General features: G+C 43.6%; 1 protein-coding gene across 4 annotated transcripts; it reads left to right on the forward strand.

Annotated features, from left to right (window-relative positions):
• The first annotated feature begins 579 nt into the window (after positions 1–579).
• On the forward strand, positions 580–24,581 carry frmpd1b (FERM and PDZ domain containing 1b). Of its 4 annotated transcripts, none has more exons than XM_068714690.1 (17): positions 580–892; positions 7,434–7,584; positions 9,823–9,933; positions 11,434–11,606; positions 12,806–13,004; positions 13,462–13,507; positions 13,655–13,759; positions 13,853–13,948; positions 15,021–15,146; positions 15,246–15,365; positions 16,067–16,200; positions 17,081–17,207; positions 17,589–17,681; positions 17,919–18,101; positions 18,437–18,584; positions 18,840–19,808; positions 19,994–24,581. In XM_068714690.1, the coding sequence occupies exons 3-17, from the start codon at positions 9,827–9,829 to the stop codon at positions 22,582–22,584; spliced, it is 5,217 nt and encodes a 1,738-aa protein (XP_068570791.1). In that variant the 5' UTR covers positions 580–892; positions 7,434–7,584; positions 9,823–9,826; the 3' UTR covers positions 22,585–24,581. The 4 variants fall into 4 exon arrangements, with proteins under 4 accessions (XP_068570791.1, XP_068570793.1, XP_068570794.1 ...); XM_068714692.1 differs by having other exon boundaries at positions 12,902–13,004; positions 18,437–18,638; XM_068714693.1 differs by having other exon boundaries at positions 12,902–13,004.
• Positions 24,582–24,649: the final 68 nt, after the last annotated feature.

Genomic DNA, 24,649 nt, shown 5'->3' on the forward strand with positions numbered 1-24,649 from the left:
CAAACCAAAGCATTTTATTATTGAGGAACATTTTAAAATGTATTTTGGATGTGGTCAGATCAATGCTCGGGTGAAGTTTGACAAATTAATTTAGGAGTATGCACATTTAAATATTGACATGGGGTCTTACAAGACATGTAGCAAAGCAGGACCCATTATGAGGACTTTATCATTTGATCTGATATTGTGATTAAGTGGTGCAGAATGCCCAACAAATGCCCAACATATAATTAATTAAATTACCACAGACCAGCTGACACATAATGGATATTGGGCCTATGGGGCTTCTGGGGCTCCTGGGGCAGTTTTCCACTTTGACCGGTGGGTATTCAAGCCCTGCTTTGGTTTTGGAATCATGATGTTCATTGAATCAAGGTGATAAAATGGTATAAAATATGTTGTTAAACTGAATCAATTCCAACTGTATTTTATTCCACAACATCAGACATGGTGAAGTCCTTATAAATAAAGCATAAAAAGTAGATTTATTATTATTATTATTATTATTATTATTATTATTATTACTATTATTATGATTATTATTTTGTATTACTGTATGTTGGATGAGCTGACCTTGTGGAGGAGGGTGGGGGTCCTCCGGGCAGACAGCGGAGGAGGCAGGGATGAGAGAGACGAACAGAGGGAGGGGGTGGGTTATTTCTGAGCTCAGGGCCGAGGATTAGGCAGCGAGCAGTCCCAGTACGATGACAGCATCCAGCATATAGCCAAACCCCCCACACCACATCACCACCATCATCCGGCCCGGGAGGACGCCGCGGATATTTTTGAGAATCAAACATCGTTTCCCTTCACATTCACCGCATCGCTGCTCTTTTTGGGGGATAACCATCCCAGACTCCCGGTCCGTCTGTCTCCTCCTCAGACACACTAGGTGAGTTTTCTCGGTATTTCCCGGTGTTATTGTCTGATGAAGGAGCGCCCGGCTGTTCACGGAGGCGCCTGCACCTTGCATCCATTCCTGCCGTTTGGACTGCTTTTTTGTCACAGCGAAATGAATGATTTAAACTGACGGTCGTTTTCACAACGCCTGCAGGCTACACCCATGTCCCTGTTTGAGGGTGGCGGTGGAGAGATTTAAATCCGATTAAGATTATAAAGGTAACAAAAGACTGACCTTTTTTTTCTTTGTTTAGCCCCCTGGTTTGACCGGCATGGCTGTGCCAGTGATCAGAGTGTTTGGTCAGTGCGATGGTAAATATTGATTATTAAAAAGGCATTAATAACGCATTTACGAGCGATGGACACGGTCAATAGCATAGTTAATTCTACGTCCAGATTATTGGGAATATACATCGCAAAGGCTACTGTACAGAATTATAGTCAACATTCTGGCCATTTTTGTACCACGCTGAATGGCATTCATTGTACATATTCATAAACACACGTCTTATGCAGCGATAGTGGAGAGCCATGCTGCCGTATGCGCAGCGAAATCACCGTCACTGGCTACAGATTGGGAACGAACGGACTAAATCCTGACGGATCAGGGGGCTGCCGGGAGTCTGGGTAGTAAAACACGCACATTATGAATGGGCGTAGGCGATAGTGTGCAGCCACCCCGGGACAGTCGCCTCTCCTTCTTTTTCTTTGCTCATATCCTTCGGCCAGCAGCAGCCTCTTTTCTTGCGCTCTTCCGTGCCGTGCCAGGCATGACAAGCGCAACACAACTAGACCGGAACAATGCGTTTTGCTGTTCTGGGGCCTTCATTTAATGCATGACATGATTTAATATGACCGCTGGTTACAGTTCCATTTAAACACGTGTTATACCGCAGCCTTAACTGTGCATAGAGACATCACTTAAGTGAATCATTGCGCGTTCTTTTTAACAGCATCATATGCATCTAAACACACACACACACACACACACACGCACACACACACACGCACGCACGCACGCACACACACACACACACACACACACACACACACACACACACACACACACACACACACACACACACACACACACAGAGATGCACACTTAATGAATGAATGCCATTTTGTCCCTAATGAGCAGGCTAGCTGTGGATGCTGAGTGTTTTCCTTTCACTCTTGTGGTCACTGAGAGTGTTTGGCTGTGCTCTGCCACTGCTGCAGGCCCTGTGCTATGACTCAGGGATGTATGCTACAACATGTGATGGAGTTGCTACTCCGAGGTCAGTCTGCCCGAGGAGAAAGCACGACGGGCAGAACTTGCACATCAGGAGAGCCTTGATGCCTAGCTGCATTAGCCTCGATCTGCCCCACTGACTGCTCCTCTGTCCCACTTATATTGAAGCCAGTCAGCCAGCCATCCTCTCCCCCTCTCTTCGTCTTCAGTCTTGGCTTCATGTCTCCAGGGCACACTGTGTAGCTGGGCTGGTGTTTGCTGCTGCAGCCCAATCCATGGACCAATCCATGGATTGATCATTAGATCAATCGATAATTAAAGCTGTTCAGAAATGTGATTCATTTTGTTACCGCCACTGGCCACTGGAAGCTGTTGATCAATCAATATTGGTGTTCCTCAGTCAAGGAATTCAATTATTTCATGGGTCAGGGGTTACATTGATGTATGATAATGGTAGTGGATGGATGGATGGATATATTGATGTATTGAATGATGTATAGTACAGATGAATATACTGTAAATGTGTATTTTTCCTTCAAACTGTACCAGTATTACTCCTACAGAGGAAAAATGAGACATGACCTCATTGATGTGACAGCTCCATGGTGATGGCACACTTGACTGGCAGTGGCACCATAATGTAGGACAACTCTATTTATGAACATATAGTGAAACATTAGGAGTATGAAAAGACTAAAACAATCATAAAGCTTATAAGTTAATAATTGGCTCTACCAAGTCTTCTGCTTTGTGATATGAAATATTAAAGTCGTACTGTGGCTATATGTAAGTATTATGCCAAAGCCTAGAGGACTATTGTAGCTGCTGGCTCACTGCTGCCCTCATACTACTTTTTTTTAAAGATAAGAACTCTATTGTGCTGTTTTTGAAGGATCACTGAGTTGAAGGAAATTGGCTCAGACAGCAACAGAAGAAGAGACGCAGATAGTTTTCCAGACTTGCAACATCTCTCATCCTCTAACATCCAAAGATCTTTCTCTCGCTTTCTGTCTTGCTGTCTGTCTCTCTCCGGAACCATCAGAACCATTGATAGAGATCTGTAACACAATGCAGCACACTATTAATCTTCAAAAGACCCATTATTTAATAGTGCACTGGGGAACTCAAGCCTCGCCAGGTCGCAGATGAAAGGGGAAATGAAATGAGCGGCACACAGAGAGCCCTGTCTTCATAATGCTAATGGAATGAGCTGACAGGCTGAATGAAGTATAGGGAGATGTGATTATGTCTGGAGGACAGACAATTAACCAGCAAAAACACAACAAGCAGCAGTGAAGCAATCAACAGACTTAAACAAGCCACCAAGCTGTTGTTTGACAGTTGACTGTAAATGTTTTTTTTTTGTATTATTCCTTTGGTGAACTTCAGTGCAAGATGATTTTATTTAAATGTGTTATTTTCACAGGGACAAGTAGGCTACATATAACCATACAGACAGCATATAAAGCCTGGCTTGTTTACAACGTCCCTACAGTCTACAGCTGTGCTAGCTGCCTGTGCATCCAGATGGTAGATTCTTTACTGGATAAGAACAAGTTTTGACGTCTTGGTGGCACAGGAGGAAAAGTCAGGGTATCAATAAAGTTATTAGACTTTGTGCTCTGTGGAGCATGCATGTCAGTACCAAATGTTGAGGACGAGTTTAATCCTCAGTGATATAACACATCCTCTCTATGGTGAATATGCTGTCTGATGTCTGTCTTTACCTGAGATGTCATTAGTTGTATTTGTCTGACAAAAAAATATTTTTGAAAGGATGATAAATGCTACTTACTGAATTTTCAGTCAAACTCAAGTTTGAAATAATTTCAGTCATGATGCATTTTGAGTTTTGTGAATAAAGAGTTACCCATATTGATCGTCTCAACTGAAAAAAACATCTTGGGATTTTAATGAAAGGACATCTTACAGTTCAATATCGACGCACCCTGAGTCACCGCAACAGCTGAGCCCCTGCAAGAGCCTGGTTATTTAGACGTTAAGGATAAGTCTAATGAAGTGATCAAAGCTGATTATTTAATATGTTCAAAACATGGAAGTGGTGAGATCTTATTGGCTTCCTATCCAAAATTACAATGTATTGATTATTGTAGAAGCTGTTTGTGACTGTGACGTTTCACAATAACTGTAATAAGATATATTACATCTTATAAATAAATAGATATAAATAGATATAAATAAAACATATTTGCAGCATATAGTCTCTGATGAGTGTAAATGTATTTGAATCGGCTCTTGAAACCTTCCTCGATATTTTTATGTCTCAAACTTCTGATGGGAACCATAATATAGATATTTTTCTCCCAAAGCCTGTTCAATAAAGGTTTATTGACCTTTATGTAAACGTCCAACAATTTTTTCAACCCCTGAATTAAAAGCATAGCATATCATCTGTATTTCATTTGTCTGCTGTCTTCTGCTAAGCGAACATGAATCTTTGGAGTATTTGTCGGCTTTACTTGTTGTTCCTCACATTTACAACAACAATTTAAAAAATCTGAAGCAATCCAGCTGCCCCACATAAATCTCACACCTCAAATCATCCAGACATTCACACACACACACACACACACACACACACACACACACACACACACACACACACACACACACACACACACACACACACACACACACACACACACAGTATTTTGTGTCACGTGTGCTGCTGTTGGACTGAGTGTTTGCTGAGCTCTGTGTCCAACTTTGTTGCCACTGTGAGCCAAAATTAATTGTTGAGTTGCTGAACCAACCCCTGCTGCTTCTACCCAGCGCCTCATGTGGTGCAGCTGTATCCGGTGTGTCATATTCGGCTGGAGGGGGTGTGTGCATGTGTTTCTGTGTGTGTGTGTGTGTGTGTGTGTGTGTGTGTGTGTGTGTGTTAGTGTGTGTGTGTGACAGATTGAGAACAAGTTGTCAATAACAGCCAACTGGCCCTTCCTAAATAAAAGCTGTCGTTCAGTTAGCGAGCAAGGCTTCTGCTGGAATCTGTTTACCGATTGTGTAACACACCACTCACTTATCATATTAAGCCTGTGTGTTCTGTGTATGTGCATGCATGTGGTGTGTGCTTGAGTGTTTGTAACCACAGTGTGTCCAAGTGCTGAGTCCAGTCATAATTTATTAGAGCGGGGAGCTGATTGATAGTAATTTAAGTTAGTTACTGATAAATTCATCCTGTCAGTCAGATTGTCGTATCCATGAGCTCTTATTGTGTCATTTAGCAGAACAGCAGCTGTATCTGGGCATTTTTCCTCACACTTCGTGTCCCAATGCAACTTCCCCAGTCCCTGTCTAAGCTGGTCTGACCTACCGTATGAACTGCATGTGTGCTCATACCAGGCGAGAGGGTTGAATAACTGACTGACCGAGACAGAGAGACATTGTGTGGGCAAATGAGTAGAGAAGGGCGGACATTGTCTCAGAGATATGAGACACAGACGTTGACACAGAGAGATAGAGACAGCCTCCATTGACTAACAGCACTTCGTACATTTATTCTCCATGTACAGTGAAGATTGGTGGAGGGGTGAGAAGGTAAAAGGAGGAGAGAAGGGAGAAAGAGTGAAAAGTCTGCAGATGATCTGTGTTTTGTGGGCAGCTTGGGGACTTAAGGACAGCGGAGGACAGGATTCACGATTACTATTGATTCAGAACCAGATTAGGAGCGAACTCATCGCCAGCCCGCAGACACAAAGGTTTTACTTGGATTTGAAAGTGCTGTTACATCATTAGAAAGAGGGAACAAAGTCTTCATTAAAGACACCATATAGTAGTGGGAAAGTAGAAAGCAGCATTTGAAATGTCACAATGCTACAAGTCTGCTGTTTTAGTTATTTAACCATACATCAATGTCTGTTGCCTGACTTTGTTTGCTTTCAGTTGGTGGAGAAACGCTGCAATGATCAGATTTGTTTCCACTGCTTCTTGTGGACAGACTCCTTTACGTCTCACTGTAGATACTTTTCTTCTTTCTTTTCTTCTCCTGCAGCTTTTTTTCCCCGTTTCTTTGCCTCTGCCCTCTTCACCCTCTTTAAAATTCTCCCCCTCTACTCCCCCCTGCAATATCCTGTCCTTTCTCTCTTTTCTATGCTTAGACCAATTCTCTTTTCTGTATCCCTTCCCCTTTTCTCAGCCCCTCAGAGTCCCCTCCTCTCTCCCCCCTACCTCACCTCTGCAACCCCCATACGTCTTTCCTGTGTGTCTCTCTTCTTCTGTGCTCCGCTCTTCTTGTTGCCCGTGTTGGCAAAGAGGTAGAAGGAGGCGGTCGAAGGCTAGCTGCATTAGCTACATGCATTATTCATGTGCCCTGCAGTCTGTGTGGGTCTAGGTCTTCTGCTGGCTTTTCACTGGGACACATGGGCCTTGTGAAAGAGCTCTGTGCGTGGGACACAGGGCCTGATGGAAGAGCTGCACAGACGAGACTATCAATTCTTTGATTTCTGCTCCCTCTTGTAGATGAAAGCCCCAGGGAGTGAGAGTTTACTTCGCAGATCAACATTTAAGTACAACATGGTGTGGTTTCCTTGGACGAGATCAACAATGTTTATTCAGTGTCTCTCCCAATTCAACAGCCAGACTTTTCACAACAAAGCTTTTCCCAAGTGTGTTTTCCTCCCCAAACCAGAGGCCGGCTTAGGTTTCAGCCATATCTGCCCCGATGTTCATATGAAAGACTTGTCCTATTTTATCCTTGGCCAAGATCTGTCTCTGCCTGCAGCTTTTCTATTTCCACCACATCAGGATTCACAGGCTGTCCTCTTTGCTTTTAGAGTGCACCCAGTAAGAACTGTTAACTGAACTGGGCGGTATGAAATTTTAATTTAGACAACCAGACGGAGATGGAGTGCCTCGTCTCCACATCGCCATGTGCTTTTGAGGCTGCCGAGGAGTAGAGAGGGGGAGCGAGAGAGAGACACAGAGAGAGAGAGAGAGAGAGAGAGAGAGAGAGAGAGAGAGAGAGAGAGAGAGAGAGAGCGCCTTGGGGACCAGAGGAGGGGCCTCTTGGAAAACCACAACCACATAGCTGGTTTGGACTCACATCTGCTTTGCTTGACATACTTGCATGTTCACTCTGAAAACATCAACAACTGGAATATAGTTCTGTTCCTTGTAAACAGGTTAGAAAATCAAGGCAGATACAGCTGATCTGACTTAATCAGACTTGATAACTTCTCGCTTCACACTCTAATTATAAAAATAAACTTGTCATGTGGTTACGCATCTTGTTTATGGGTTTTGACAGGTCTCCCTGAGAGTGTTGCTCTGCTCTGCACAGGTGGCCGCACCAAATTGGGATTGGCCCTGATGATCACGAGGACCCCCCTCCACCTCTTTTCAGCCAATCCTGGAGGGGCAGCAGAGCTGATGTCTCAGAGGGCGAGAGGGTATTTGTGTTCTGGAGTCCTGAAGAGACAAGCCACATCACGGTGAGTCACACTCTCACAGTCTTCAGTTGAATTGTGCTTCTTTCTCAAAATATGTGGACAAGATTGTGCAGGTTTCTTGAGGACAGAATATAGGCCTATGTCAAATTTTTCACTGCCTTTTTCAGAGACTTACCACATATAATTAATGTGAAGTAGGCCTACCTTATTCTTTTAGAATATTTAATTGTTAAGATGTGCATTTTAAGGGTTGAACCATATACACTAATTCACACTATCTGCTTTGGTATCGTTACAAAGGTGGGCTGTTATTGTGTGAGTGAGGATAGTAAACCCTTGGATCAAGTGCTAAAGATGTGCATGTATATAAGAAATGGCTGGCTGCTGCTGCCCAGAGAGACTGTCATCGGAGATGACTACCTGACTCGGCAAGGACAGTGAGGGTGAGAGAAAGAGCGAGAAGGAGGAAAATAAAAGACAGAAGAGAGAAAGAAGGAGAATGACAGCAAAAACTGTCACCTGACTCAGCACTGACTGCAGCACTACAGCACACACATGCACATCCATACACCTGCAAGCATGCTGCACATTCAACACAATGCAAGGAAGTCTCTATTAACAGTCCGAACATCTTTCATGATCTATATGATGCTTCTCTCAGTGATTGAACATTGTGTCAATAGTCGCTATGTGCAGCTGTCAGCTACCTAGCCTCGCTCATCCCTTCTCATCCACGTCAATCTGCCTCAATCCGGATCAGCGGGAGGTGCTAAAGTGACACCCTGACCAGTGTGGGCTCATGCAGAATGAGGGTCTCTAATCCTCTTTAAGGACAGACCCACACTCCATGCTTTACTAATACTGAGGCAGACAAGTCATCGCTGGCAGAGACGAGCTGAAATCTGTTGTAGATGATTGTTTAAAGAAAAGATAAATTAATTTAGTATTCTATCTCATGCGAATTACCTAAACTGCTTGAAGTACTCTATTGATTGCAATACAGGGTGTGTTCCCGTTAATCCTAACCCTAACTCAAAGTACAATAAGGTAATTGCGATGTTATGGCTTTATCTTCCTTCTCACTCCACAAAGTCTTGTGTTAAAATGCCTCATACAAATGTGGCAGATGGCCAGAAAGTTGTTGCGCTCCTTTAAGATCTTCACAAAAGTCTTGGCTTGCAAAAGTTACCTGCATTATTTCAGAGAGCTGATCAAGCTAAGCTCTCTGCAGCTGTCTGCTGAGGCCAAGGTACGGATCATTAGGTTTCAGGGGCACATTCATCATCATTAGCTGTATTGATCAGGTCTGGGCCGCTACTCTTTCGTGTCCCCTGCCAAAGTTTCCCTCGCTTTTCTTTGCCTCATGGGGTGAAACAGTCCAACACAGATATGAAGAGAAGAAGAAGTATATCATTAGAAAGTGGCAAAACAATGTCTTATCACCATGATGCCACAAACAAATGAAACAGCTACTTACTCCAAATAATCAAAAACACATTGAAATCTGATTCCACAACACATCCCTGCCCTCTAAAATATTTGCTGCTGTTACACAAAGCACAAAAGAAACATGAACATAAATAATGCAGCGCCCTGTCAAGGAATTATTAGAGGCTCTTCAAGCTCAAAGCCAGCGTATTGATTGGCTGACAGAAACAAAACACAGTTGAGGGGAATCGTACATCTTGAGGTTTGGTAAGGATTCAATGCTGACCAGTTTTGCCTCCCTGGGGTTTGACCGAGCCCTGCATCCTTCATTATGTCCCGATAACCCCCCTGTGTAAAGGGCAGGCAAAGAAGAAAGTGCACAGCTGCAGATTTGTAGTGAACATGCAGATTGTAGCATATCTACGTTGAACTCTTTATGACTCCTGTTATTGTGTGATGGTGCAGTTGTTGAGAATCAGGTCATTTAAGCAAATGTGTGTGTGTGTGACGTGTTGTTGTTCATGCTGACTACACTCCCACACCCCTCTCTTTTCCTCATTCAGCCTTCCTTGTGTTCACATATCTGATTATTCATCGCATTCAAGGCAGGCTACATGCTCTGAATATCAAAACAGAGCAGATGAAATGCAAATTTTGCTGAAGCCCAATGCTTGTGCTGAATGCATAGTCCAACAAGACTAACTTAAGCTAAGCTTAACTCTAAGCAGTTTCTAACTTATTTTCTGTCTCCAAATCCTTTCGTCTTCTCTCCACGTCTCCCTTTCTCTCTGTGTTCAGCTTGTTGGAATTATGTCTCTAGCTCATAAGCTTTTCTTTTTTTTGTCTCTTTAGATAAATGGAGGAGAAGGAGCGATGTAGGAGCAGGTCTCCAGCTCGGAGAACCAGTCGGGTGCAGCAGGTGGTGGGAACAATAATACGACGTACCCGAGAGTCGCTTAGCAGGTACAGAATGAACAAGGGTCAGAGCTCAGGGGAAAAATCCAATCCAAATGTTTGTAAAAGTAATACATTGGAATGATAAATACCCCCTGTGAGATTGCTCCAACGTTTGCATCTGAGACAGAAAATGGAGTAGGTTTTGAGGGAAAAACAACTGAGTATGCAGTAGAAAATGTTGACACCACACATCCAGTAGTAGCAGAAAATGCCAACCCAATACAAACCACTGCGACAACAACTAAAACGACTTATATAGTAAACAATCAAACAATCGAGTTTAGAGAGTGGAGAAAACAGCTCCATCCACTTCTAGATCTGCTGCCAGATTCTGTAGTGGAGAAGAAGAAGTGTGGGAGGTGTGGTGTAGATATCATTTAAGATTTAATAGAGAGTAGCTGTACAGATGGTGTGTTTTATAGCTGAGAAAATATACTGATATCGACATTTCTCTCTAAAAAGAGAAAAAATACCCCAAAATCAGAGGAAAATATATTAAAGTAAAAAGTTGATTTCTTAAGCTGTCATGAACACTCACCATATCCCCTCCCCACTCACACACTCAGATGCATAACACATAGTTGAGTATATATTCAAAACCTGACTGTCCCTCTCACACACAAACACACCCCACAGTTGACCACAAATATGCTTTCAAGAGCCCTCCATTCCCTTGTTGTCCACAAAGTCTTTCTCGTCTCTGCAAAGGAGGCAGTGCAGAGGAAGCCCAGTGAACTCCCTGTTTGTCATTCTTGGGACAAAGTCTCACCATGTCACCAGCTGATGAGGACAGCAGGCTGAAGGAAAGGATGTCACTGATTTAAACATATCATATACAGATACTGTGTATTGGTGCATCACAGACCCACTAGCATGGCTGTAAACTCTTGTTTTATGATCATTATGATCAAGTGTCTGATACGATTAGTTTACAGACAAATGAATTGGCAACTATTTTGGTAATTGATTAACCAGTTGAGTCTCTTTTAAAGCAAAAGTGCAAAAACTAGAAAAATATAAAACTAGAAATCTTCCAATGATCACGCCTTACTTCCGACACTCGTGCTCAGACCACACCTATAAACTTCATTTGGATCTTATCTACACACCAGTAAGGTTCATGACTGTGTTTGTGGTGCTATCACGATGAAAATATGACAGAAATATGAACACTTGGCCAAGAACTCAAAAGCTCCTCTGTGGCAGTTCCTACTACAGTAGTTGTCTCCAGGATTACAATTTGCCACGATGACACACACAGTAAAAACAATACTATGGCTGGTAATGCCAATTTGATTAATCGGAAAATAAATGCCTACTAACAAAGTCTATTGTTCGAATAGTCAGCCATTGCCAATTAAAGAAGGCAATGATTTGTAAAACATTTTCTGTACAAAGTGATGAAAGTTGACAGCGTACCCCTTGATTAGCCTGAATTTATCTCTTGATGACTACAGTGTTGTAGTCTCCAGAAAGTTAACCTGTTACCCCGTTTGACCTCCTCAGAGAGCGGTTGCTAGGTGATGGGAGGTCGCAGCGCTCCAACAGTCTGTCCAATCAGAACTTCCAGGCCAAGCTGACGCTGCAGATCACCAGGGACCCGGTCCTGGACAGCAGCACTGGACATGGCTTCATCCTCACCACAAATGCACCCCTGCTGGTCAGGGACATCGCTGCAGGTACATGGACTGTGAGCATGTTTGTCTCGGTAGATAACTGCAATTTGTTTTCCTGTTTCCTCTCCAAATGGCCACCTGCTTTATGCTACGGTGCACAAACACACACTCACACACATACACACACACACCTACAAATACATGCACGCACGCACACACACACACACACACACACACACACGCACACACGCACGCACGCACACACGCACACACGCACACGCACACGCACACACTGGCCATTGATTGACTCTCCCCTGGAATTCCAACTGCAGGGCACAGTGCCAGAAAAACCACAGAAACAACACAGTAACCGGCTCATCCTTTATAAATTAAATCACTTTCCATTTAGGCAACTTTGATAGGCGAGAGAGAAAGAGAGAAAGGAAGAGAGAGAGAGAGAGAGAGAGAGAGAGAGAGAGAGAGAGAGAGATTGATCCATTACTTTTATGTCTATCCTGTAAGATAAGCTGATAAATTGTCCTGCCCTGCCACCAGCTCTATAATAGCTATCTGCTGCCAAGTGATAACAGAAAACAAGATTTAATAGACAGAGAAGATGCTAGCAGGGAGACCAATAGGGGGGAGTTGACACCTTTGGGTGTGAGAGGAGACAGCGAAGACAGGCCCTGTGAGGAAATGAATGTGAGAAAAAATTGGTGAAAGAGGAAGAAGGAGAGAAAAAGAAAGAGGAGGGGAAGGACTTGAAAAACCGCACAGATCAGGATATTGGCCAAGCTGGCATGAAAGAGAGAGGGAATGTATTCAAGTGTTCCCTGTGTGTGTGTGTGTGTGTGTGTGTGTGTGTGTGTGTGTGTGTGTGTGTAAGCTCGCAAAGCAGTGTGGGATGCCGTCAGTGGGTCAAAAATCAGGGACAGACAGGGCTTTGCCAGTCAGTCAGGGTGGGGGAAAATATGTGTTTACACATACATGCACTTAGAATGTTCGAGTGTGTGTGTTAGAGTAAGCTAAAACTGCTATGCATCAGCCGTGCTCTCTTGCCTGAAGACAAATGAGTATAAATAACTAGAGAAAGCAGAGCGTAGCCGAGCTGGATGAGACCCAGAATAGCTGTAACCCCTCACATCCTGGAGAGATCAACTGAACACTGTTGAGTCAGCCATGTCAAATAACCATATGTGTCATTGTGTGTGTGTGACTGTGTGCGTGTGTGTGTGTGTATCTCCCTTTTTTTGAACTGAAAGTGCAAGCCCATGTGAGCAGCTGTTTTTTTGTTTTATGCAAGTGCTCACTCTTTTCATTGTGTGCTTGTGTGTGTGTGTGTGTGTGTGTGTGTGTAGGGAGTCCTGCAGATGGAATTCTGTACCCAGGGGACCAGGTGCTGCAGATTAATGATACAGTGCTGGAGGACTTGAGCGCTGAGCAGGTGGAGAACCTCTTAAGGTGAGAATAACTGTAGAGATATCTATCTATCTATCTATCTATCTATCTATCTATCTATCTATCTATCTATCTATCTATCTATCTATCTATCGTTTGTGGATAATGAGAAGTCAGTTCAGTCACTGGGACCAGTGTCATACTACCAGTGTGTCCGGTTCATCCAGTGATTAAATGCACTGTCATAGTTGCTTGCTGGAGTGCACTTCTGAGAGTGTGTTTGGATAATTCATGCGTGAGGGTATGTGTTTGTAAGAGAAAGGCTTAACAAGTTAAGGGCAAAGGTCAGAGAAGAAAGTGCTTACTTGACAGCTGGACAGAAAGATAATGATCTCTCTCGTGTGCATGTGCGTGTGACCATGTGTATGTGTTTTTGCATATGTTTCTATGTGTATGTGTGTGTGTGTGTGTGTGTGTGTGTGTGTGTGTGTGTGTGTGTATGTATTGTTTCTCCGCCCAGGGACTTGGAGGATTGTATCACTGTGACTATCCTGCGGCACATGACAGTGAGTACAGAGAAGACATTGATGACCTCCCATCAACTCAAACACTCTCGCATTCACAAAGAGTCATTACACCATCCTTCTTTACTGTAAAACATAAGCTCTGGTTCTTTCCAAGCATGTGACTGTAAACCCGTTTCTGTGTTGCAGAATCCCAAGTCATCCATCATGTCGGCAGAGAAGAGAGCTCGTCTGAGGAGTAATCCAGTTAAAGTGCGCTTTGCAGAGGAGGTGGTGGTCAACGGGCACACTCAGGTCATTCTCCCTTTTCCTAATTCTCTAGATCTTCCCAAGTTTGAAATTGATTCCTGTCTAACCACAATGATATTTCTCACTTCTCTCCATCAGGGAAACTCTCTTCTCTTTCTGCCCAATGTCCTGAAAGTCTATTTAGAGAACGGGCAGACCAAGGCCTTCAAGTTTGATAACAGCACCACCGTCAAGGTGTGTATTAAACAGGTTTCAGTTATTGAATGTAAGAAGAGGTAATTTCACCAACTTGTTATAAGAATGTTATGCACTGTGTGTATACTGAAAATGGAAGGTCAAAATGTGCCCCTTTAAATGGCCATATAACTGCTACACTACTGGATCATCTTTGATGAAACTTGAATGGCAGATGGGTAATTGGACAATGCATCTCGTTACTGTCCGGCCCAAGTGGTGGCAGCATCATTCTTGGACGGCTGACATGTTTGTCAATACCAGTGCGCCCTATGGAAGCCAATGAGAGGCAACTTCTTATTCATATTCATTATATATCAAGCTGAATAAGCCGAATACACCTATCATACTGTAACTATAGCAATAAGCAACAATTAGACACAAAATAACGATTTAAAGAATATATATAGATAGTTAAATTGTGTTACGCGCTGCCTAAATTAGTGTCCTCAGAAGAAAGTTCATCGGCCCCCTTCAGTTTCTCATCAACATTATGAGACCAAACAGTGGATCTGCTTGTGAAAGGCTTCTTGGAAACAAGTGGGTGTATTTTTTAAGTAAGCCCACCACAAGTCATGCTGTGAGTGCCTCAAGGGTGTTATGGGTAGGCTGTTGCTGTTGTAGCTGTTCTTAATGGTGGAATACTACAAATACACTTTCCTTCTGAAGGAGGAAGCTATGAAACATTTAAAAGTGAGGAGAAGAGTGTGCTGTAATTCAAAACCATGAAGCACTTCTTTGTTTAAAAGGCAGAGCTGGATTTTGTGAGTAGCTCTAGATATCATCAAGTCCAGTTGGGCATTTTCAGACTGAGAGGTTTACTGTATACAAACATCATAATGAGATAGACGGTGGATAATTGGGTCAGTAGCTCACCCCCAGTAGGTCCATGTCTGTTGCCATCTTCAAGAGCACATAATTATTATTAATTAACAGGTTTTGCATTTCAGTTTGTATTTCCAGCCAAAGGGAAACTAAGAGGGGGATCATATTTGACCATCTGCCATCAGCAGACAGGGATGAAGCATGTTTGTCTAAGGGGGTCTGAACTGTTGGTTTTTCACCATTCCAGGACATTGTGCTGACTCTGAAGGATAAACTGTCCATCCGGGCCATTGAGTACTTTGCCCTGGTGCTAGAGCAACAGTACAGCATCACTAAACTGCTGCTGCTGCACGAAGACGAGTTCATACAGAAGGTAAAGGAAACAATGGATACACAAATCCACACACAAACATGCTGTAGTTGTGGATGGCTTTTCATATTAGTTTTAATTTACATCTATTTTTGTCACCAGGTGGTGCAGAAAAAAGACTCCCATGACTACAGATGTTTGTTCAGGGTATGTTTCGTCCCGAGAGACCCCATGGACCTGCTGCAGGATGACCCCTCTACCTTTGAGTACCTCTTTTTACAGGTCAGAGAAGCTAATTCTATCCGTGTCCTTTTCTGTCCACGTTAGAGACTTTGTGTTGTTCACCGTCATTCAGAAGACTAATTTCTCCTTTCTTATATGTGGAAACCAAGTCTAAATGTTCAATTCAAAACAAAAAAACAGTTCAGTACCCACTTGCCAAATGAAGCTGTATATCCGATATTTACACTTGATGTAGTGTGCTCTAAACCTGATGTAAAACATTACAAAAATAGAGCCAGAATCAAAGTTGAGGAGATGTTTGAAGTTAACAATATAACACGGTCTATTACTGTGGCCTTGTACATTTTTTGAGTTACAAAAAACTCTTGCATACAGTACGTGCTGTCATGTAGCTCAACTTTGAGACTATGTTTCAATCCTGGATGAAAAGCCTCAAAGCCATAGTTTGTCTTTGCATATTTGTGTTGCACAATAAAGCATTGGGAGTGCCACTTATGTCATGTTGATTTATTGTTTTAGAGGAGCCTTTGCCTTGTTTTTGCTGTGTGAGACACACTTTGGGTGTCCCAGTGTTAGTTTACTTTGAAAGATGCTCACAAGCTGTTTCATTTTGGCAATGTCTGACTTGAAGTGTATGCTGGTATATCAAACATGTCAATATGAAAATATGATAGTTTTCAGTTGTACATTGGTATGTTTGCTGTAATGTACATGTGCATTTGTAATGTCTGTGTTTCCAGAGTGTTGGGGACGTGCTGCTGGAGCGTTTTGCAGTAGAGATGAAGTGTAACACTGCGCTCCGTTTGGCTGCCCTGCACATGCACGAGAGGCTAGATAGTTGTGGACAGACCAGGGCCTCTATCAAGACTATTACGTGAGTCATATGTGTGTGTGTGCATGTCTCTTTAGAGTCACAGCAGAGGGACACTACGATCTTGACTCTGGCACTACTCATTATAGATTTTTTATCTCAGGCTTAGATCTTGTTCGGATAAGGGTGCACTCTAAATGCCTAATCTATTAATGTGATTAATGTGATAAATGCTTTGCATGGGTGCACAAGGGTTTGCATATTTGCCCTATTTCCGTTTTTGTTCGGATCAAAAGTGTCTTTTGGGTTTTTCAATTTTCCCTCTTTCTGTCTTTCTCGGTCTCTCTCTTTCACACTTGAAAGCTATAAATGCACACACGTAGGCGCAGATCTATTTCCCAAAAGACCACTTCACTGACTCATAGATTAATATGATTATATAACTCATTGCAGTCATAAATACTCTGTGTTTCACAGACGCAGGCTTTTTTCACCTCAAATTAAACTGAGGATGCAGTCACGGTTACAGTTCGATAAAAATATGGCTGTTTAGTAACATCTTATGGCAGCTGTGAGGAAAAAAAACATCAGCAGATATTTCTACTGCACAAAACTCCACAAATCTCAATGTGCTTTTTTTCAGTAAACTCTGTATTTAGTTTTAATCCAGTGTTTACTATGAGGCTATCATTAGCTACAGTATGTCATTTCTTACCTGTCCTACAAGTCAGACAAATGCTGTACCAATATTTACTAAGAAACTCAATCAAGTGCATGTGGTGCACTATAGTTCAGTTTCACTTTCAATTTTATGAGGCGTTGAGGCATCGAGTTCATCATTATGGGTGTGATTTTCATTCCTCTGTGTGTGTGTGTGTGTGTGTGTGTGTGTGTGTGTGTGTGTGTGTGTGTGTGTGTGTGTGTGTGTGTGTGGTGATGACAGGAGGGAGTTTGGCATGGACAGCTTCATCTCTCCCACACTGCTGAGCAACATGAGGGAAAAGGACCTGAGGAAAGCCATCAGCTACCACCTCAAAAAGATCCAGTCCCTGCTAGAGCCACGCCAGAAGGTAGATACAGACTGATGGATGAGTGGGTGAACCCATTGGGAGATGTAAAGGGATAGATGGTGACAGTTTAGTAGTGGCTTCAGGGTACTTTTTAGTTGACACTTACTTCCTTCTTCCTGAGGTTTAAAGTGGTAGTTAAGTGTTGGGAGCAGGTTGGGAGGAAGATAGAATTTGGGTGGGAGGATAATTAAAAAGGAATAGTAGGTCTGGGGCTTAGTTAATGTTTCTGGGAAAATACATAGAGAATATTTCTCTGTGGAAAATTGTTTTGGTCAGTGAGTCAACCATAACATCCCCCTGGTTTTCTTTTAATTATATCGCCTTGCTGTCCACCTCACTCATATTCTTCTCTCTTCTTCTTTGTCTATTGCTCTGTTTTAGGTAATTTCTTCAAGTCAGGCTCGGTTGGCCTACCTCACTCAGCTGGGAGAACTCATTTCATATGGGGGACGTTCCTACACAGCTACGATGATGGTAAGGGTTAGGAGCCTGATATCCCCTGGTGGGTCTGTTTGTAAAGGAATTAACTATATAACAACTTCAGAATTCAGTCTTGCATCTATATTACAGGTCACCATTCAAAAGGCTCGACAATTCCGGCTGAGCATGACCCCAGATGTTATCTCCCATATCAAAATACATTTGCACCCCTCCCTTTTTCTGCTCATTTTGTTTCATTATGTAACTCTAGTCGCTCTTATTCACACTCAGCTTCAGGACAGGGAGGTGTTGGTCAGCCTGCTGGTGGGAGCCAAATATGGGATGAGTCAGGTCATCAACCACAAGCTCAATATGATCTCTACACTGGTTGAGTTCAGCAGCATCAGCCGAGTGGAGCTGCTCTCTGAGTCGGACAAAGTCAGCGTACTGCGCATCTCACTGCACGACATGAAGGTAAGGAAGACATTGACATACTAGACTCTATTATTCATAAACACGTAGGCTCCATACACTGACACAGATTGAAAAAAAAGGATATTCACTCGCCACACCATATTCACACCAAAGCTCATGCTTGAGTAAATATAGGTCAAGCATTTCTCCTCCAATACACAAACAGTATACAGCCTAAGGGGGTGTGTGGTAGCCATATAAAGCTAATTCACTGGACTCAAAGGTGACTCTCTCTCTCTCTCTCTTTGTCCCCCTCCATTGCCTTTTCTCCTTTACCCTTTGGCCTTGATCACTTTACCTTATCTTCTGCAATGCCCCCCCCCCCCTCCTTGCAGCCATTTGCCTTACTGATGGACTCTCTGGCAGCCAAAGACTTAGGGTGTCTGCTGGGAGGCTACTGCAAACTCCTTGTGGATCCAAGTGTCAATGTCTTCCGTCTGGGGCGCCCAAAAGTGAGGGTGCACCGGATTCCTGCTGAAGAAGGTGTGTGTGGGAGGTTCGCCGTAATAGAGGGCGTGTGCTATGAATCCCTATCAAGTGAGCAAAAACTGTTTCACTTAAAATAATTACTTTCTGGCTTTGGCCATTTGATAGATATTTTTCACATCACATACTGATGTATCTCACCAACCAGTATGGGTACTGTTAGAAAAGCCAGTCAGTCAATATTATCATATTTTAAATCATATCTTGCTCTAATAATTTATTAACCACTTGTTTCTGTATTATTGTTATTAGGTTATGTGTCTCGCTGCTGCAGTGACTCAGATGACTCAACAGATGAGGATGACCCAATGGATTCTCAGAATTACAAACGCCCAGACCCAGCAAGTCAGGACTGGGAAGAAAGGAGGAGAGCAGAGGAAGAGAAGAGGAGAGAGGAGGAAAGAAAAGAGAAAGAGGAGCACAAAGGCAAACAGGAAGTGAAGATAATAGTGACAACAGAAGGTACAGAAAATGAGGGTGAAGAGGAAGGAGGAGCAACAGGAAGTGGTCTACGTAAATTTAGTATTATGGATGAAGAAATGAACCTGGAGAGTACCTGGTACCACACGGACCCACGGGTCACCAGCAGCTTCTCCAGCTTGTCCAGTGGCTCCTTGAGTGCTGCCCTGGAGGAGAGCAGTGCCACAGCCAAAGCCCCATCTCGTCTGGATGCGCTCCGTGGACCATGCACAAGCGAGGATCTACCAGGCTTGGATGTTCATCACCCCTACCTCCTGGAGCCCAAACGCCACCAAGGGCCCTTGCGACCCACCAACCTCAATTACCGTGGCAATGATAACTCTTGCCTTTGCTTTGCTGAGCTCTCCAAGGCTGATTTCCTCCCTAGCCCTCCTGAGGCTACTAGTGATGATGACGATGACGATGATGAGGAAGAAGAGCCAGGAGTGGGGGGACTCAGACGCATTTCTAAGATACCCAGTTCAAGGGATTTGAGAATGATTGACAGCATACCCTTTCAAAGATCACCCATTAGAAGAAAGAAAAAGGTCCCTCCCAAAGTCCCAGTGAGGACTAGTTCAATTCCTGTGGACAAAGCAGGACAGGCTGAGCAGCGCCTCTCCAAGGACGAAGAGGGTCTATTTCTAACACCTTCACCCAATCCCAAACCAGCTCTTTTGGTCAAAGAGACTGCCTCAGAGTCTGAAGATGAGTTTTTTGATGCACAGGAGAGATTTACTCCTCCAGTTCCTGATCTATCAGGTTTGTTTACAACACATTTGTTGTCCTTACCACGTTTTTGCAAAGTTCCTTCAGTCAGTGGTGATATGTTTGGTTTTATTTATGTGATGGCAACATGTGACAACACTGAGACGCTAAATTTGTGTAAATCTGCTGATGCCTCTCTCTTTCTGTCTTTTTCCTTTTGATTTGTTTCTCTCTCACAGACGCTGAGCTTGCTGACCGGCAGAATGCTAATCGGTTAAGTGGAGGCTGGAATGGTCCTTCAGCTGTCCTGGGGAAAGAGCCATCCTCCCCCCTTGCCAATAAAGCCAAATCCTCTAAAATCAAAAGAGAAGTGGAGACGCTTAAAGGCCCCACAAATCAACTTACCAACCAACAGACCAGTTTACCAGAGCCATCTCAGAAACCTCAAGTTAAGGTCAAACCGTTATTAGCACCTAAGCCCCAACTGCCTCCCAAACCTAAGATCATTCCCCCCAAATCCCCCCAGCATGGAAGATCTTATGCCCACTGCAATGGGGATGCCTCTGGACGTCTATCCTCTGAACTTCTGGAAATGGAGCCAGACACCATGGAGTTCAAGTCTGTCACATATGGGGCAGGTGGACTGCCTCTCTCATCACCCCTGATCAGAGCAGTGCGGTGCAGCAAGCAACCACTACCCATTACAACCCCACAAACTGAGGAAAAGACGAAAAAGAAGCAAGAAAACAGCCCAAAAAAGAATAAAGATCTGACGCATGAGAATGGAGCACGTGTTGTTTCTAATGACAAAGCATATATTACCGATGAAAAGGAAACTCCTAGAGTTGAGAGAAAAAGCAATGGGACTGCTCTACCCACAAGAAAGCCACCAAACCTACCCCCTATCCCTCTCTCTAATTCATGTACAAAGTTAGCCATTCCCCCTCCAGTACCCCCCAAACCCACTTCTCCCACCAATTTACACCCCTTATCCCTGCCTGCTAGCTCTCCTGTCTCCCCAACTGATCCAAGCAAAGGGGTCTTCAAGGATGGTATCGGTACGCCAAATGGAATCCACCCTTGGAGCAGCCGCAATGGCAGCGTCCAGTCAGGATCCAGGAGGGTCTCTCTGAGTCATGAAAGCCTTTCGCCCAAAAATGCAGATGCTACTCTCACCCTTACCACCTCCCTCACTTCAACCAACTCCAAAGGTGTTGGGGGCCTTGAAAGCAGAGAGCCTGGAAGATCTGGATCAGGATCGGACCTGAGGACCAGCTCCTCCAGCCTGGGAGGTAGACTGCCAGCTTCTGCCCTGAGAGGGAAGATCCAGGCTCTGCCTTGGTACATGACACGTTCCCAGGAGATTTTGGGAACTCTGGACTATCCCTCTAGTAGCTCCATCAATGGAGACACATCTGGATTTGGCTCTGGCTTGTCTGTAGCCAGCGGTCTATCAGACTTTAACAAAACCCCTGTTAAGGAAAAAGAGACTGTGACCTCAAAATCAGGAGGGAAAGAGAACATTTTAGAGGATGGAGCTGAGATGGTCATAGCCACCATCAAAGAAGCCCAGGAAGTGACATCACATATGAAAAAGGCCAATGGGACAAATGGCTCCCACCCTAATCTGACTTTTAAAGAGAATAGTGCACACAGTGGCAGTGTTTCATCAGAACAGCCTCAGTCGCGGCCCCATTCAGCAGTGGGGTTGGGAGGTGTGTCCAGCATGCAAATTGGAGGTGACTCACCAACCTCCTCACTCGCTGACACTACTCCTCCACAACAGCACCGGGAGGCTTGTGGCTGCCGCACCGTTTACGCCAACTGTTTCAGTGGAGACACTGAGGATGGCATAAGCTTTGATGAGGAGCTCACCATTTATGAGTTCTCCCGTCGCACACGCCCCAAACCTGCCCGACCTGCACCTGTCTCTTCTCCTACAACACCTTCTCCTTCTCCAAAGCCCAATATTCTGTCACTGCTGAGGGACAACCCACGTCCACTCTCTACTTTCTCCACTGCATCCTCTGAACTCAGTCCCGTGGTTTCACGTCCGGTTTCCCCCACAAACTCATTTGGTGGTCCTCTTCGTACGCTTAGCAACAAGAACTATGGTGGGCTTAAGGGGGGTTTTGTCTCCCTACGTCAAGATATAGACCAACTTTTGCTGGTCTTGGAAAGGGGATCACTTGAGCAAACTCAACAAAAACCATGTCAAGACTCAAAGCAGGATATCACAGGTACAAAAGTGGGGCCTGACCTGAATCACAATGGAACTGAAGGCAATACTACTCCAGCAACGGACCCAAATTGTACTGGGACAAGCACCGCCGCCATGACAGAGGCCGAAAGAAGTCTTCTCCAGGCAGAGGCTCGACGATTGGCAACTGGGTGTCAACGGGCCACACGTGTAGGCTGGGCTCCTGATGAAGCCCTACGCTCTTTATCTAACAGCTTCAGTGCCCTGGTTCAGTTGTCTGCAGCTTGCCTGCGAACAAATCCTTGCCCTGGTTGTGAAATTTGCCATAATTCGAGTCTGGTCCACGGGGATGAGGACGATGACAGCCAGGAGGCCATGGACAAGCTGAAGGAGATAGTGGGTCTGTACCAAGAGTTTGTTGGGGCTGTTGAGACAGCTGGAACTGGTGCCGGAGTTGGGGGTAAAAGCGTAGGCCTCACTGGTTCTGGACAGGGGGAGAGTGAAGGGGTCAGGCTTCTAGCCAAACGCTGTACTGTGCTCATCTCGTCTGTTTTTGCACTCACACAGCTCTTTCGAACACGCACACCAGACACCGCAGACACGCCTGGCCACGTACCTCTCAACTTTTGACCTGTGAACTTTACCCACTAATAACCCACTGACTCTAGAGGTGAGACAAGAGGAAACAGCACAGTGCGATCTGGTGTGTAACCTCTGTGTTCTTGTAGTGCCATGCACACCACTGCACACAAACTTTAACCCACATTACATATACCCACATGGAAAAAACATACACCAAACAAAACCCTAAATGAAAAGAGGAACTTCATTGCTTGGCCTCTTCGTGGACGCATATGGACTATGCATTTGTACATATGAATTTTATAATTATCTTATAATTCTCTTATTTTATGATACAATATGTGTATGTATGTAAGGATGGATTACCCATGTATGTATTTATGTATTTATTTTTACAATATTTGCACCATGGTCTTTGATGTGCAGGTCTCTGGTGGGGAAAAACAACTATGGATGTCACTGGAATTCTTATTTTTCCTTCTCTTTGAGACAGTATTATGTTATCTATTGCTGCTTTAAAAAATTCTCAACTCCACAAGGTGTAATCTGTAAATTGTCATTTTTCAAGTTTAGTATAACAGTACGTTTTACTGACAAAATACAGAAACTATACTTTACCACACTTACAAAGTACAGTTATTAACTGATTTGTTTTATATGTGCACCTTTTTAAGGATTTAGTTTTTCAAAATTACAGTCACATATAAATGGGGAACAAACTGATACCATTACAAAGCAGGGAGAGCACTTTCGACTGTTACAGATTGCACCTTTTTACGAGACACATACCCTTGTGTAAAGTGTTTTTTCTACCCTTTCCCTGACTGACTCTAAGTGAACGCCTCTTGGAAATACTCCCATTACCCACAAACATATGCAGTAATATAACATTAATCTAGTTTTCATCCAAAGTACATTACATATATATTTTCTGGGAATGTGTGGATGAGGCCCAGGAAGCAAAACAGGGGACCTTATTTATGTAGTTAAAAAAAGGTTTTTGACTCGGCACAAGGGTGACTGTTAAACTATGTCCACATGTAGCAAAGATCCAAAGTATTGAAACACTGAGCCACAACACTTCCCCACTATGGTTTTTCTCTTTGGCCGCACCACATTAAAAACATCATACTGACTGACAGATGGACTGACTGCTGTGTGCTGGGGTCAGAACTGTAGATATACATTTATATCTTTGTGTCATAGTCTGTCTTGACCTTAGTTTATGGCTATGCAAACATAAACTCCTCATGCCCCACATACTGTACCCTTGTTTTTGAGCCAACATTAAAAACAACAATAGCTACATTATGTTTGTCTGAATATAATGGGTGCTGTCTTTGTTTGGAATGCTGGCTTCTGTCTTGTTTCGGGAAAACTTACTGCATTATGTATTGCAACATTGTGCAAAGTTGCATGGCATTAGCATTTGTCAATATAAAGACTCCTGTCTATACTGATGTTTGTGAATTGTCAGTAAAAGGATTACATTGCTCGATCAGTTTTCTAAGCTAAACAGCTCGTCCACGTCACATGATGCCAGCTCATTTAATGAGCCATCCGCTTTGGAGGATTTGCTTGAGCCACCTATGACAACAAGAGGGTAATTACTTGCTTATACAAATATGATAAGGGGATTAGCCGAAATCAAGACTGCTTAAGTGTTTAGAGACAGCCGGTGACGACATAGGTAGTATATTTAATCTTCCAACTAGATGTCAAGGTGGCTATGCTTAAAAAATAAGAATGCAGGTCTCTTGTGGGGGATTTCAGAGCTTCCAATTCCTATGGAGGTCCACTAGCAGGGTCCTTCATAGCACTAATATGAAGACATACTGTATGTCCTAGGAGCATCTCTAGTTGTCTTCATCAAGCAGGCTCCAACAGTGAAGAGTGCCTGTGTCACCTACGTGTTTTGTTTCTGTATGGTAAAACTGTATCAACAGCATTTCATTTTCAAAGAGGACATTGTGTTTCTACATGAGCAGTCACTTTTCCGTACACACGTACAATGAAGTCGATGTACCAAGAAATGTATTGTTTGGTAATAAATTACACATTGACCTAAACAATGTTGAACGTCTTGGTGTTTGGGTTTTTGTCTATAGGCCAG

This window comes from Cebidichthys violaceus, unplaced genomic scaffold (genome assembly GCF_023349555.1).
Source record: "Cebidichthys violaceus isolate CVI_PGR_0920_01 unplaced genomic scaffold, fCebVio1.0.p SCAF_2, whole genome shotgun sequence".
Lineage (NCBI taxonomy): Eukaryota > Metazoa > Chordata > Actinopteri > Perciformes > Stichaeidae > Cebidichthys > Cebidichthys violaceus.

Bases quoted from the DNA above. Each gene is read 5' to 3' on its own strand.
- frmpd1b (XM_068714690.1), top strand. From the start codon at position 9,827: ATGGAGGAGAAGGAGCGATGTAGGAGCAGGTCTCCAGCTCGGAGAACC. The intron at 13,760-13,852 runs GTCATTCTCCCT...TCTCTCCATCAG, and splicing joins TGGTCAACGGGCACACTCAG to GGAAACTCTCTTCTCTTTCT. The intron at 15,147-15,245 runs GTAAAGGAAACA...TTTTGTCACCAG, and splicing joins AAGACGAGTTCATACAGAAG to GTGGTGCAGAAAAAAGACTC.